General features: G+C 41.0%; 3 protein-coding genes across 4 annotated transcripts in view; 2 read left to right on the top strand and 1 right to left on the bottom strand.

The window, feature by feature from the left end:
- Positions 1-946: 946 nt before the first annotated feature.
- Positions 947-6691, top strand: slf (C-type lectin domain-containing protein slf). The gene is made up of 3 exons (XM_017151340.3): positions 947-1057; positions 2824-2956; positions 5691-6691. Exons 2-3 carry the CDS (start codon positions 2824-2826, stop codon positions 6251-6253), a joined length of 696 nt encoding a protein of 231 aa, XP_017006829.1. The 5' UTR covers positions 947-1057; the 3' UTR covers positions 6254-6691.
- Positions 6611-8818, bottom strand: LOC108064017 (U2 small nuclear ribonucleoprotein auxiliary factor 35 kDa subunit-related protein 2). 2 transcript variants are annotated; one of them, XM_017151339.3, is made up of 5 exons: positions 8747-8818; positions 7870-8688; positions 7301-7404; positions 7021-7177; positions 6611-6958 (listed from the first exon to the last, which is right to left on the bottom strand). In XM_017151339.3, the coding sequence occupies exons 1-5, from the start codon at positions 8758-8760 to the stop codon at positions 6712-6714; spliced, it is 1341 nt and encodes a 446-aa protein (XP_017006828.2). In that variant the 5' UTR covers positions 8761-8818; the 3' UTR covers positions 6611-6711. The 2 variants fall into 2 exon arrangements, with proteins under 2 accessions (XP_017006828.2, XP_070075591.1); XM_070219490.1 differs by lacking the exon at positions 6611-6958 and having other exon boundaries at positions 7029-7147; positions 7273-7404.
- Positions 8819-9961: 1143 nt separating this feature from the next.
- The window catches only part of fipi (factor of interpulse interval), a 69981-nt gene continuing 64776 nt past the window's right edge, over positions 9962-15166 (top strand). Inside the window, exon 1 of the mRNA XM_017151343.3 lies at positions 9962-10401. Within this exon, the coding sequence (XP_017006832.2) occupies positions 10359-10401 (43 nt within the window). The 5' untranslated portion in view covers positions 9962-10358. The remainder of the gene's footprint in view (positions 10402-15166) is intronic.

Consider the following 15166-nt stretch of genomic DNA (forward strand, 5'->3'; position numbering starts at 1 on the left):
TCACACCAAATAAATTACATAATCAAGCGATCAATTTGCATATTTATGAGCGAAAATAAAAAGCAAACATAAAAGTTTTTAAGAACAATCTCAGAGATCCGGCTGGCACCGCCAAGCACTCGCCAGACTTTTTTGTGGGGGGTGGTGTGATGTGGGTAGACGATCCTTTCCCCCAATCGCCGCCAGTTCATTCACATGGCAATTAAAAACCGAAACAGAAACCGAGTTTGTAAATGGCAGAAGAAACGAAGCGAACCCATCGAACCGCTTTTGGCTTTTATTTTTGAACGCGTGCGTGGGGCAGAGCGCGGAAGCCAAATCATCAGCGGTCTTTAATGGCATTTCGAAAGGCTTTTCAAGATCAAGGCCTGAAAAAGAAGACAAACACTTCATCAAAAATTGATATATGAAGCTGGCCGGGGAGATGGATGCCAGCATGCCAGCGCGGCGGGTTGAAAAGTGTTTGCATAAATACATTTCGAAATATAAAAAAAAAACTCGGAGCTCGAGTTTCTAGTGCCTGGCACACTCGAGCAACAACTACTTAATGGATCTGCGGCTATAAAAATTATCAAACTACAGTTTTAGACCGAACAATAGATTGAGAAGTTGCTTTAAATAAAAACTAAATAAATAAAACGACGGGAAAAAAGGTAGAAAAAAAAACAGAGTAGAGAAGAAGAACGAGGGGCGAACATAAATATTTATAGACAAAAGTTGTCGTTGTCTAAAGATGTTCTGAGCAGCTCATCTCGTTGCTGTTGCCTTTGCTTTTATTTTTGTTATGTGGCTATAACCATATAGCCGCTGCCAAAGCTTCGCTGCAGCAAAAGTTGCGGTCAACGTCGTCGTCGGCGTCGCAGTCGCAGCTTTTCAAAGCTGCACGAGATGTTGTTGGTGGGCAGGCGGCGCGACTTCGACTATAAAACAGTTTGCTGCTGCCAATTGACTTTTGTTTTCGTTTGCGTCTGGTCTCGTCTGGTTGTCTACTTGGGCAATTCGGCGACTACAGTATAAAAACCGTGCTGTGCAGTGTTATTCCAAATAGCAAGCAAAGGTAAGCAGCAGCGCTTCGCGTCCCAGGATACATACAGTGTGCAATATTCCATGCCACATACTATAAATGTGTGTGTGCGGACAATCGAAGGACTAACCCAAAGTGCCAAAAGCCATAATGTGTCAATAAAAAAAAACATAAATTTTACCAAAAAAAACTGAGTGCTGTGAGCTGTTCAAGGATATGGAAACCTGAAAAACCTAAAAAGAAATCCCGCTCAGAACCTGCAAGACCTGAATCGAAGAGAACTTAAGCCGAAAAAAGGTCTTTAGACAACGAGTTCGTTGCCTAAGTCTTTCGTTTCGAGAACTTGCCTAGAAAAAGTTCGCTGCCTAAGTCTTTTGTTTGTCACCTAGTAAAAGTTCGTTGCCCAAGTCTTTTGTTCTACGAATTTCCATAAAATTAAACTTAAAAATATTCCCATAAAATATGGTTTGCGCAATGCTGCACATTAAATTTTCCATCACCCCAAAAACCCCACGATGGAAAACCCGAAAAGAGAAACACTCGATAATGCACAAAGAGCCCACTTGGCCTGTAATTTGCCCGCTGGCATCAAAGGGCACTGAGCTCTCCGTAGGAGTATAATTAAATGCCTCATCAGCTCGTCGTCGGCTGATTGATTAACATGGCCGAAACAAGAAACGGACAAAGCGCTGATGGACAAGTTACAAAACGCCACAAATGAACAAACAAATAAGATAAAGATGAAAAAAAGTAGCCACCACGTATTTCCCAACGCCTGAACGAACTCCTCACTTTGGAAATGTCGCTGTCGAAAATGAAATCAATACGAAATCCACTTTTCATTATGCATTGTTACCAAATTAGGCGCTGACCGCTGATAAGCGGTGGGTCGCTCGTTAATGATTTATAGTTGCCAAATCAGCGGACAGCAGGCGATCAAATAAATATGCTGGCGATAAACAACGCAGACACGCAATCGAATCGCCGGACACGGATCGAATCCAATTAATATGCAACAATTTCCAGCTGAGCTCCGATCCGCTGCGAATTGCATTAGCATAAGGAGGAAGAGAAGAAACGACTCTAAAACGGGCTTTAATTCAAGCTGAAATGCTAGCCGACGTGGAAGGTTCTAGCCGAAGACACGCAGCGTCTTAAAGTCTTAAAGTTGGGAACTTGGAATAAAAAAAAGCAGGCGATAAAAAGTCAATAAAACCAGTTAAGGTCAGGCTCGCCGCCGCTGCTTGTGTAATCAACATGTTTGCTGCAGATGCTAAATACATTTTTATTTATGAATAATGTGATGTGCTGACGCCAATGTTGATGCTGATGCCGATGCTGATCACGTTGCCGCCACAATAAAAATGAAAATGAAAATAATAAAGTCTCAAGTGTCGTCGATCGGCGATTCCATCGCTTTTGGTAGTCACTGTGGCACTGTGTCAGTGGCCGCCGGGGGCAACCGGTTGCGCATCCTTGACATAAAAAGCGATCTCGATCTGGCACCATCGGCGACCAGCTTACATCTTTCGGATCGGATCGGTTCGAAAGACCAATGCGAGCTGGAAATTTATACGAAATTGCGTATACGCAATGTGGCTCTGAGCTGAGGTGGCGAACAAAAGGGCGCGGCGGCGTCTTTATCGCCCGATAATCGTGTACAAATTTATGTTAATGACAACGTGTTAACAATTTGCATATCTATATCTGTTTTTTGTACCTGTGACTTGCCAAATCGCACATTGAATGGTCTTTAGTCTTACCTGTTTTTTTCTCTCTCTTCTCTTTTTGGCCTGCAGATGAAAGTCACCCTGGCAATAGCGACTTTCTGCGTGGTGATGGCCTGCAGCCATGCTGCCAGAACCACCACCACCACAGCGACCAAGCCGGGTCGCTTCCTCTCACTGCCCGTGCCCGCCAAATGCGCCAGCCGTAAGTATTTCTCATCTAATATCATTATCCCCAAGCCATACCTAAACCATACCCATACATAAAACCTATTCCCACCATGGCGAAAAGTAAAAGTGACGAATGCGGCGAGAATATTAAGCGGTTGCTTCGGCGCTGCGATTGCCAAGTTTGCACTTGAAATTGTTTGGCAATGCGACGTGTGGGTGTAACCACAACAACCGAGGGGTTTTTGCTGAAGGTCGCTGAGTTTATAGCTTCAACTCACTTTCTTTGCCCGCCTTTTTCGTAAACAAATTCCATTTGTTAAATTATATGTATCAAAAAGTATTAAAAAACTAGAGAACATGTTGTATTTCTTTGATTTAATGTGAGAAATATACAAGTTAAATTCTTTTATTAAATTTATTTGATTATTTAATGTATCAAAAATTATTAAAAATTATACTTATTTTTTCGATTCAATATTAAATACATTTTTTTTGTTTTATTTTATTTAATTTGGTAATTCATTTAAACCAAAAATCTAAAAACTCTTTACTAATAGTTTCCAGAAAACTTTAATCCAAAATAATATTTTTAATTTTAATAAGAGACTGCACAACAAGTACTTAAAAATACATTAAAGTTATTACCATAAAACATTAAACTGCACAGTAAAATAATAAAAATCCAATGGATTCTTTAGACATTTAATCAATTATCAGGTTATTTTCTAGGATCAAGTTTGTTGCTAAGCTTTTAATTGCAAAATCGAGAGGTGTTAATCTCTAAATAGTTCAGTTGAAGTGGGTTTTCCTCATACATTCTACCGATGATTGCCGCTGCCAGTCATCGCCTGAGATTACGAGCATTGCATCAGGGCCCAGAGTTCGGGCCAAAACGGGTGAAACGCCTGAACAATAGCATCATCGCTGCATATCCGGTACACTAATGAACACTTTGCAGTTATTGCTAATTAGACAAACCCTAACTCACACACACTTATATTCATACTTATGGCTAACACACACTTGGGGACGCGAGACTAAGCCAAAGCCGTTAAACATGCAACTTAATTTTGGGGCGTCACCGAGAGTTGCATATCCAGTTTTTATATATTTTGTTTTTGAGCCAGTGCCGTTCGTTGGCAGCGCGATTTAGATCTTTCATCTCTTAGAAATTTCCAGTTATACAAGCGCAACTTTTTTAGGTCTGTCTCCCAATAGTTAAGAGTTAAATCACCTGATTAACTATTCAGACTTAATTACCTTTTGTAGACAACTCTCCCAGGCGATAATTAAGATTCGAAAACGGTTCGGTTTTTCTAAGTCACTGCTGAAAGATGCCAATCGGGGAATGCAGTTCGGCCGGGATAATTATGCAAGTTTTTTTTTTTCGGTTTCGGTTAGGAAAATATACAGACGAGTTGGGGTTTTTAGCCATATATCTGTATTGATCGCCTTGACCCGCGCACAAAAGGGCCAGAAATGTGAGGAAATTGCAAGCGACAGCTAAGGCGGCAGCAAAATAAATAATAATGTGCAAACAATGGCAAATAAGGCCATTATGTTGGGGACTTAAGCTGATTTGACGCGAAGTATGGGCGAAGGCGGAGGCGTGGCAGTTGCAAAAGTGGCTTAAAGCGCGGCTAATGACGCGTGCCAACTGTGGCAACAGGCGGGTTTACCCCCTCTGTTTTTTTAAGGCGTGTCCCGGGGGCGGACATATCGCACATTGCGAAGAGGCAGCTAATCAAATGGAAGCTGGCAGCTCGCTCAGGCGAAACAAGTTCGAGGATGGAGTTGTTGGTCGAGGGGGAGGGGCTGGGGGTTCCCATTGTTCCTCGACGGACAAACAAACAAACCGACAAAAAAAAATAGCAAAGTAGCAAAAAAATAAACAGAAAACCTTTTGACACCCAAGACAAAAGGAAAGCGGCAGGCGCAAAAAGAAGCATGCTGCATAAATTGCGCAGATTGCGTAATACGCCGTTGCCACCGGGGAAGTTGTGTAAGGCCCGGGGCAGCTATACATATACATATATCTCTTTATTTTTGGCGCTACTTGCTTTCGGTTTCGTTTGTGCCCATCATGGGGCAGGCTGCGAGACATTGCACTGGGCCTCCCAGCTGAAAATGAAAATTGAGATGAAGATGAGACTGCAGCCGGGCGGAAAACCGGTTGCCACAGGCCACGCCCACACAGAGAAAAATATATGGAAAGAATTAGGCATTAATCAGGAATTATAGTAATTTTTGTTTAGCATTTTATGTAAATTATTTTTTTAATTTTCTATATATTTCGAATTAAAAGTTTTAAAAAATGGTAACTCTATTATATTGTTTAGAATTTTTTAAAAATGATTGTCTTAAGTTACAAACTTTTTTTTGATAAAAAACGATTAATATTTTGGAATTTTTTGTAAATAATTTTTATATATTTTACATGTGTATAACGGATTAAAACCAATTTTGAAAAATGTTGACTCATGGGTAAACTTTTTACCTTATAATAGTGTTTAGAATTTTTTATAAATTATTGTCCTAAATTACAAACTTTTTTTTGGATAAAAAATGTATTTAATACAAAAATACCTTAACAATTTACTATTTAATTAATGTTTTGGAATTAATTTTTTAAATAATCTTAGCTTGAGAGTTAGAAATTCCGAATAGAGACCCCAAAACCCAGACATCCTCACTCATAACTTTTTCCAGTGCAATCCTATAAATCACTCCCCACTCACCCCACCGACTTTCTCTTTGCTGACCCACAGGTCCTAAGGAGTTCTCCTACCGCGGCAAAAACATGTTCCTAACCAGCCACGTGCCCGCTTTGGCCAACAAGAAGGTCGACTGGCTGGATGGCCGCAATCTGTGCCGCGAGTACTGCATGGACCTGGTTGCCCTGGAGACCCAAGAGAAGAACAACCTGATCTTCCGCGTGATCCAGCAGAACGATGTGCCGTACATCTGGACGGCCGGACGTATCTGTGACTTCGCCGGCTGCGAGAACCGTCCCGATCTGGAGCCCAAGACCGTCTACGGATGGTTCTGGTCCGCAACCCGCGAGAAGATCCAGGCCACCAACCGCATCCCACAGGGATGGGGCTACAATCCCTGGTCGCAGACCGGTCACAAGAAGCGCCCGCAGCCCGACAACGCCGAATACGACATCAACCAGACCAAGGAGCAGTGCCTGTCCGTGCTGAACAACGTGTACAACGATGGCATCGCCTGGCACGACGTCGCCTGCTACCACGAGAAGCCCGTCATCTGCGAGGACAACGAGGAGCTGCTGCGCTATGTGGCGGCCACGAATCCCGGAATCCGTCTATAAAGCGGCTCGCTGGGCGTTCGCTGTGTTTGCCTAATTTTAAAGCTACTTATTATAATATTCCTTAAACGAGTTTTTGTATAATTTTTGTTTGTATGTGTACGACGAAAAACGGAAGAAAGCAAGACAAATAGACTTTAGAATTTACAAATTTCCGATCTTACCTTATACCACCTATAATACTGTCATCACACCCCCACTTCTCGTTTCGAAACTGCCAATTTTACGCGTAGAATTCCATTCCGTTGTAATCAATTGTGCCGTTTTCAGATCGCACTTTCCATATTTATAAGCAATCTTAAATTGCGAGTGTATCTCTGGCCCTCTCTGACTTTCATCCTAGCAAGAAATTCGGAATCTCTTTAGTATTTTTGTTTGAGACACTCATGTTTTGCCCACAAAGAGATTGAATAAAATTTTGTAAAGATCCCATAAAAAAAACTTAATTAATACTTTGGTTTTTATTGGTGACGCCTATTTGATCTGTGATCGTCTTGGGATGATTCTGAAGAGCTGCGATTTCTTTTAGAAGCTTCGCTACGATTTGATCGTCTTGAATCTCTATCCCTTCTTGACTTGGAATTTTTGAGAACTTGTCTGTTGTTAGAGTTCTTAATGCTGTTGCCCAAGTTATTGTGGTTTTCCAGCTCCACCTCAGGGCTTTCTGACCAGCGCCAGTTTCTGCCATGCTCGTTATGATCATCCCAACTAAAAAATAGATTGATTTAATACAATATCTTCATAAAAAATACATTAAAATAAAATCCTACCTGGGCGTTTTGGCCTTTGGAGTTTGGCTAGCGGGTCGTTCCCCTTTTGGAGTCGTTGTGTACTCCAGATTGGTGTTGAACAGGTTGTTCGGATTGCGAAACAAGTGCAGATAGCCACAGCCGTTACCTTTGGGACATTTACGTGTTAAGGACAAACCTTTAAAAAGCCATAGATTTTGATAAAGAAAATGGGATTAAAATATATATAGGGGCTTAGCAACTAAGTGAGTTTTTTGGTTTGTCAAAGGATACGGCTCTTCTGGGCATGCAGCTCACGTACCGCAGACTGCGCCACGCCAGGTCTTCAGATTGGAGAACTCCACGTTCAGGCGTTTGGAAGCGTAGTAGCGACCTTGGAGGTTGGTAAAAGCGCGAAGAGCGGATCTGAAAGACAATAAATTTAAGATCTTTAAACTATTGAGTTAAAGAAAAATCTTGAATCTTCAAGTGTCTTCAAGAATCAACAAAGTGTTTCGTATACAATTGTTAATCATATTTTTTGGTTTTAGAGACAATAAGTACTGATAATAATTGAAAATAATTTAAATATAAATATGTAGTTACTTTCACATGAAAATGTTTAACTATTGAGTTAAAGAAAAACCTTGAATCTTTTAAATAAACCTTCAACAAAGTGTTTCGTATACAATTATTAACCATATTTTTGGTTTTAGATACAATAAGTACTGATATTAATTGAAAATAATTTAAATATAAATAAATATAAATGTGTAATTACTTGCACATGAAATTTTTGGGAACTAGGTTTCATGTAGTACAACATTTGCATATAAACAATGGCTAATTATTTAATTTAATATTTATTATAATAGAGATTTGCTGACAAACCGTTCACTTGTGTACTCCACAAAGACATGACCCCTGAGGTGTTCCAGCGTATTCCGCACCGTTCGAAAGTTGACGATGGTGCCAAACTTCTCCAGCTCCTCGACGGCATCATCAAAGAACTCATCGTAGTCGCTGCGCAGATCCTGCTCGGTCAGTTCCAAGTGCTCCTCCGCGGAGGCGTATTCCTTGTGCGGCGGTTTTTCCTGCAGCATGGAGTGGTTGAAGAAGTGCCGGATGAGTAGGATCCGGGCCAGCATGGGTCGTCGGTGGTTGAAGGTGCAGGCGTGGCCGTAACGGCAGCAATTGGTGCGGCTGAAGAACTCGCAGGGCCGCTCCTCTGGATGGGTTTCCATCACCCGTAGCAGGTGACTGGGCGGCTTCTCGAGACGCGGGTTGTTCAGGTACTCATTCATGCTCTCCATCATGGCATCGAACTCGGCCGCAGCCTTGGCAGACTTCCTGATCTCCTCCTCGCGCTGTTTCCTTTGGATTTCCTGCCGCTCCGCCCGTTCTTTGGCCTGTTCCCGCTGCAAACGCTCCACTTCCTCCTGCTCCTGGCGGCGCTTGGCCTCGTCCATCCGGAACTGTCTCTGGGCGATGGCCTCTCGTCGCAGCCACAACTCCTCCGCATCCTGGAGCTCCCGTTCCTCGGCCAGGCGCTGGAATTCCTCCATTTCCCGCTGTTTTTGCACCCATTTCTGGTACTCCGGCTGCAAAAGTCTCTGGCTTTCCGCCTCCTCCTCCAGTTTATCGCGTTCTTTGGCTTGTTTTTGACGACGCCGCTTCCTCTGATTCTTCTTGGTCAACTTCCTTCTTGCTCTTTATATTATGAACAATTTATTTAAAATTAAAATCATGGATTTCTTAAGATATTTACCTTTTTCCCGGCATTTTTGGAGAATCAAAACATTGGATTTTACGGAGCAGCTGGAACGCAAATATGAGTTCGCAAAAAAAGACCGTGCATGACTTTTCAAAAAATACCACACTTAAAAAACAGGGTGGACCTACAAAGTAAAGCAAATTAGCAAATTTTCTCCATCGGCAAAAAATGCCTGTGAAGGAAAAAAGGCTGTAATAGTTTGCTAAGGCGGGCCGAATAAGAAAATTTTAGACGAGTGTAATAATTTTTCGTCACAAATGTTGATATCAAGACTTTGGTATGTTGAAGGTGCGATCGTCACTAGTTTTTTACCTCGTTAAGAGGTGTTTTTATTTGATATATGTATGATAAGCCGCATATAAAACCAAAGTTCTGTAGCTCGATATTTCAATAGCCTACTCAAGCTGATCTTAAATAAAAGGATAATGTGTAAATTGGCAGTCGTTGTGTTCCTCGTGCTGATTTTTGTGGATCGTATTGGATCTCTGACAGGGACTCCGATTCCTGTGAGACAATCGAAGGTGGAACAGAACCAGATAAAAGTCCAGCTGACTGATCTGGGGGAATCTGTTAAAAACATCTCGGAAAGCTTCAAGGAGCAACTGGAGTGGATAGAAAACCGTCAGGCAGCCGAGGAAAGCCAATTAGAAGCTATCAAGGAAATCGTCAGCAGTGTCGAGACTTCACTAGAACCAAAGACAGTTAAATTGAAGCCTAATACCTTGCCAAACCCCACCGTGGAGAATAACGAGGATGTTATTAATTATGGTAAGCAGAATTTTCTTTAAAAAGTTATGCAATACAATTCAAAAGACAATTTAAAATGTATTTTATACACTTGAATCTCCCAGGATAAAGATTTTAAAGCTTTTCTTTTCTTACAAAGTTTGGCTTAAAGAAGTTGTATTTTGGTTTATCCTATATCCGAACTTTTATACATTTTGACACGTGCTACAGATAACAGTTTATTGTAACGCCAAGTTTGGTGGAATAATATTTATAGCGCCAAGATTGGGAAACAACATTAACAACGCAAAATGTTAGGAATCATAACTATAAACATTATATTATGGCATCGTACTTTATGGCATTTGGTAGGGTGAAAAGCTTCACATTCCGGGCTTTCACCACAATAATTTCCCCTCCTTTTCGAGCTGGGCTTTGTTGCTGCAACATTGTATCCGCAAGTGCCGAAGATGCGAAAAAAAATCAAATTCAGTGATAAAGTAAAATTCGTGCGCGTTGGTTCACTTACACTTCGTGTCCCCAGAGAAAAGCCTTTCTCCTGGCTTTCTCTCGCTCGCTCGCTCTCCGTCTCGCTCTCTCCGGCTAAGCGGGTCTCGCGAACTCTCTATTTTCGCACTCGGATCCGAGTCCGGAATTTGGACTCCGGCTCCGTTTGCCGGATCGCCGTGCTCAACAAATATTTGAAACTGCGAAACTAAGCCAAAACAATTGAAGTGGAATTCTCGCGGCACAATTTGATATTAGATAAATGAAATAATTCACGCCGCTGGCACTTTGAACGTGTAATCAGGTCACAGGAATTTCAACAAGACCATTTTGATAGTAATAATAGAATTTCATAATCGCTGTGGTCCTCGCAATGCGACTAATTGGATTTATACTGAATTTGGCAGCCCTAACAGGTGAGTGACTCCTACACGAGGAAAATGGAGCAAGATATTCATTTTAAATACAAAAGTTAAGACAATATTAATTTTATAACAATTTAAGGCATTAACATTAAACAAATTTATTATTTATAATTTAATTTCATCTTTGTAATTACGAACCAAATATAATATTCTTTTAAATATTTGGTTTCGCAAATATATAAAGTATATATTAAGTGCTTGTAGGTCAATTTCCTATCACTTGATCTATTAATAGGAAAATGATCTTATAAAAGGTCAAAGTCATGACGCCTGAGTTTCCAATTTGTTTTTATAGCGATAGGAAATAAGACCTTTAAATGTTTCATGTTAGTTTGATATTATTAAATAAGTGTAATGACCCCATTTTAGGTTTCAGTGTGACATTCGTTGAGGTAACGCTATGGTTTTTTTTAGTGGGGAACGGGAGGAAATGTCCACCTCTTCCGAGTTACGTTCTGCGTTTTATTTTCGGTCTCATGGACAACGTTTTATTATGTTCTTGGCTCGCCGACGGACAGTTACGAGCTTCAGTTTCATTCATAATGTGGTTGTTGTGGTTCTTCTGCCGTCCGGTCGTCTTCTTCCTCTTCTTGTCGTTACGAATTTATCAATATTTGCTTTCGGTATTTAGTTTTCTAGCTCAAGTGTCTCGTGGCTAATAGAAAATCGATGGTGGCACATTGTTGCACATTTCGCTGGGCTTATAAGTATCTCGAAGATACGAAAGTATCTCGCAGCTCTTCAGCCCTTTTGCATTCGCTTCTTCTTGTTTTTTTGAAGTCGATGTCAGTCAACGATGTTTGCTCTTAGTCTTTCGATCAATTTCCACTGCCTAAAAGCTGTCTGAGGGGGTGTTAAGTCGCTCTTGAATGGCATTTCCATGGCCTGCCACATGCCTCTGATTCTCATTCAGATTCTGATTTTCCATGGGACCATTCGCCATTTGCCATTTGCCATGGTCCTCGTCTCCGGACGACACTTCAATCTGGATGCCCCACATTTATGTGGCGCTGCGTTTTTGGCTCTTCTGCTGCTCGGCTTTCTTTGATTTCCACCCGGCCACTCTTTCACCCCGACTTGTCCTTTTTCTTTTCCTTCTCCTTTTTCCCACTTTGCCTTGGTCCTTGCAAATATTTAATTTAAGCCTGCTGACATCTCTCGCCGGGGGGTATCAACATTTTCTGTCACTTCTTGTTGTCCAAAGAATAATAAATATTTTAAATGATTTAAGTGTCTTCAAGAGATCAATGAAAATTAAAACTTTTGCAATTTTTAAAGTAAAATATTGTGATATTTTTAAAATCTTAAAAATCTTTTTATAAAGAATATAGAATTCTTAAAAATATTTTAATTGGAGTTTATAAAAAAACTTGTTTATAAAATTAAATATAATAATTTCATCTTTCGGTTAAAAAGGGAATCCACATAAGGAATATTTAAATACCCTGATAGAGTGAATCCCAAATTCGCCATATAGAATCCCTTCCTTTTAGTTGTTCTTTCGAGTATATACGCTGCATCTGCAGTTCCTTTTATCCCTGGTAACTGGATCCTTTTGCGCCTGACTCCGTTTATTTCTGTTGCTCTGCCCCACTTGCGGTTTTGTTTAATTACGCATATTACTCCGCCTTTCGCCGCCAGTGTCATCCCATCCCATCTGGATCTGAATCTGATTCCCTGCCATCCAGGCGGCCCACAAGCCGACACATCTCCATATTCCCAGTTGCTGTTTCTGTTGCTGTGGTCACTTACTGACGGGAGGACGAGTGTCTTTGGTCGGATCTCTTGAGGCTTGTCAACGGCAGCGGAGAGCTTCCGGAGACGTTGGATGGAGGAGGGTCGAGTTGTCCTGCGGTTGCCTCGGGCACTTCCGCCCCGGGTTGGGTTTCGGATTGTCAAGTGACCAACTGCCTCGATTTGACCAACTGGCTTTCTGACCAACATCGCTCGCAGCAGCCAACCGATGCCAAATCGGGCCGGTTAATTACTTTGCTAAGTGCTGCTGCTTTCCCATCCCCTTCCCTCTCAGAGAATCCTCCTCTATTTGATCCGTGTCCCTCTCAAATTTATCATATTTACGGAGTAAATTCCACAAATTAAAATCAATATGAAGCCTGCAGCGGAGGCAATCATTAATTATACAAACGGCTGCTGCTAATGAGGTAAAGTGTCGACAGCAACGCCCCGGCTGAAAGAGCGTCCCATTACTTTTGGCCGGCACTGTGCGCCGTCCTCTGCGGGTGGGTGTGCACTTTTAATTGAGGGAAAGGTCAGCGTCGCATCGATTTTAATGCAAAACGAGCCGACAACAAAACAGCGGACACTAGACCTACTCTGGATAAAATGCCGGGGGAATTTATAACAATTATCTAATTTCGCTTGGCCATCTGTAAAGCTGGAAATTTATTATATTTGGCTCTTGGGGCTTGTATATTAAATTAAACGGGTTAAGGTAAAATTTTGCATAAATCAGAGTAAAATATATCAAATATTAATTGCTTCCTGATAATAAATTTTGTTTAATAATGTTATTTACATAAAAATCTTTTTTAAATAAAGCTTGCTTTCAGAGGAAAAATTTACTTTTTATTTATTTATTTAACTATTGGTTTTGGCACTGCACTTCAAGCTAAATAAAAATCTACGTCGAAGTCGCTCTTAATCCAATGTGCAGTGCCACCGGGATAATGGGTGCAGGGGGGTTAAGGGCCGAGGGGTGTTAGTTGTAGGCGTAGATACATGCCCACGCATGGTTCGGTGCTGGCGATTCAATTTAGTTTGCCACTTAACCCCAGAGTGCCCCATGCGGCGGTTTGGGCCGCCACCTTTAACTCTCGCGCTGTCCGGAGGGCGGACTCGCTGCAGAGCATGATAAATTGCCACTTGACTTTGCATATTTGCGCTGTCAACGGGTCGTGAAAAGGGTGATGAAAGAGATGGAGTTTGGGGAGATAAAAACGATACACTGAGAAAAATATAAAAAATGTATGATATGAAAATCAAAAAATATTATGATCGACTGGCTTTGAACTCATTTTCTTTCCGATAATTTAACGTTTAAATAAATCGATTTCCAATAAATATATTTTATTTTATTGAACCCTGGACAGAAAATTAAATTAAAAAATGTATTTCAAAAAATGTTTAAAATCCTAATAATTTAATTTTTAAATTACACAAAATATTAAAATATTTACAAGTACTCACAATGGAAAAGGGAAACAAATCTTCATTTATGTTTTTTTTGGTGTCAGGCGACCCTAATTTTTCCTAGTGCACCTCTCCATCATGGGCTACAAAACGGTCCCAACTCACTTGCTCTCACTTTATTGTTGTCTATTGAATTTGTTCAACTTTTGCCGAGCGTCCGAACTTTGACTTGTGCTGAAGTTTTCCTCTTTCCGTATTCCGTGTGTGTTTGAAGGTGGCGAAGAGATACAAACTCATCAGCCTTGACACCATTTAAGTTTTTGGTAGCCCAGCGGGAAGTCGGAAACGAGCCACTGGGAACCACGAGCCAGGAACTGTCCATTGTTGTGTGGATCGTGTGTTTCATTTAACTGACACTTGCAAAAGTGTCCTGTCATCCTTCCCAGCATCTACAGATCCCCCTCACCAACCCCACCCACTTCCATAACATGTCCCCATTTTCATTTTTCGCCTTCATTTTGCATGCATGATTTTGGCCATCTTCTTTTTTGTGTCACTTGCTGTTCGCCATAAGTATTCGTTTTGTTATTATTTTTTAAATCCGACAAGCACTCCACGTAGAGTGGCTGTCAGGTGGTGTCGAGTCCTGAATTTTAGTGTGCCACTGACACCACGATCCCTGATTTTCCCCCGGTTTTTTATTCGCCGGGGAATCGCGGCGTGAATAATTACAATAGCCAGTTGGCCCCGGGGTCGCAATCGAACTCGATTTGTAAACACCAGAAATGTGTGAGATCTGATTCAAATTCTGTGATTTTTCAAATGGTTTCTGGGCAGTAGATTAAAGTTAATTGGGGTTTAAATGGAAGCAACAATTGCAGAGAGTTGTTGGGGATTAAATAAGCAATTAACTAGGGCTTTGGAAACTTATATTTTTTCTAATGGTTACATTTTTAAGTGACAAAACAAATAAATGCCAAGCGGGTGTCATAAATTTCTACGAATTTTTATCTATTCAAACATTTTTGAAGTAGTAAAAATAAAGACACATTAAAAAGAACAGGTTTCCAGCTTTTTAGCTTTCAGAAAATCAATTTAGTCTGCAGTTATAAAAATACCAGAGTAACCGCCACAATTTGTGCAGACATTCGTTATTTAACTGGCACTGGGACTGGAATTCTGGGGCTGACAAATTCGAGTGCATCACACCGAGAACGTCGAGCACTTTGACATTCCAACAAATTGCTGTGGCAATTACAACGCACCGAGTCAAACGGACAGAAATCATTGCACTTGCCACAGACAAAAAATACAAATACTATTGAGAGAACGACGGATAAATAAATGTATGACATTGTTGTGCGTTCAATTTGGATGGTGTCTCGCTGCTTTGTTTATGATTTAATCAATTGCTCATTAATTAAATGCCTTTCAGGCTTTGTGCTTCTCTTTTTTCCCTTCTCAGAAAGCCACAGGAGGGGCGATGATGATGTTTCAATTTATCATCAATTAACCTCTGACCCCGCTGGCAGGCAGCGTTGAACAATAGATATGATATGAAAGGCAGTCAGTCAAGGGGGTTGTAAGGGGGTTGTAAGCAGAAAGA

The sequence above is a fragment of the Drosophila takahashii genome, chromosome 2L (genome assembly GCF_030179915.1).
Source record: "Drosophila takahashii strain IR98-3 E-12201 chromosome 2L, DtakHiC1v2, whole genome shotgun sequence".
Taxonomy (NCBI): Eukaryota; Metazoa; Arthropoda; class Insecta; order Diptera; family Drosophilidae; genus Drosophila; species Drosophila takahashii.

What these genes read in the sequence shown, in the direction of transcription:
- LOC108064017 (XM_017151339.3), bottom strand. An exon ending in GTGGAGTACACAAGTGAACG is followed by an intron (nt 7,405 to 7,869) that starts GTTTGTCAGCAA and finishes ATTGTCTTTCAG; the next exon opens with ATCCGCTCTTCGCGCTTTTA. An exon ending in CCAAAGGCCAAAACGCCCAG is followed by an intron (nt 6,959 to 7,020) that starts GTAGGATTTTAT and finishes TCTATTTTTTAG; the next exon opens with TTGGGATGATCATAACGAGC.
- slf (XM_017151340.3), top strand. Translation starts at nt 2,824, where the DNA reads ATGAAAGTCACCCTGGCAATAGCGACTTTCTGCGTGGTGATGGCCTGC. An exon ending in GCCCGCCAAATGCGCCAGCC is followed by an intron (nt 2,957 to 5,690) that starts GTAAGTATTTCT and finishes GCTGACCCACAG; the next exon opens with GTCCTAAGGAGTTCTCCTAC.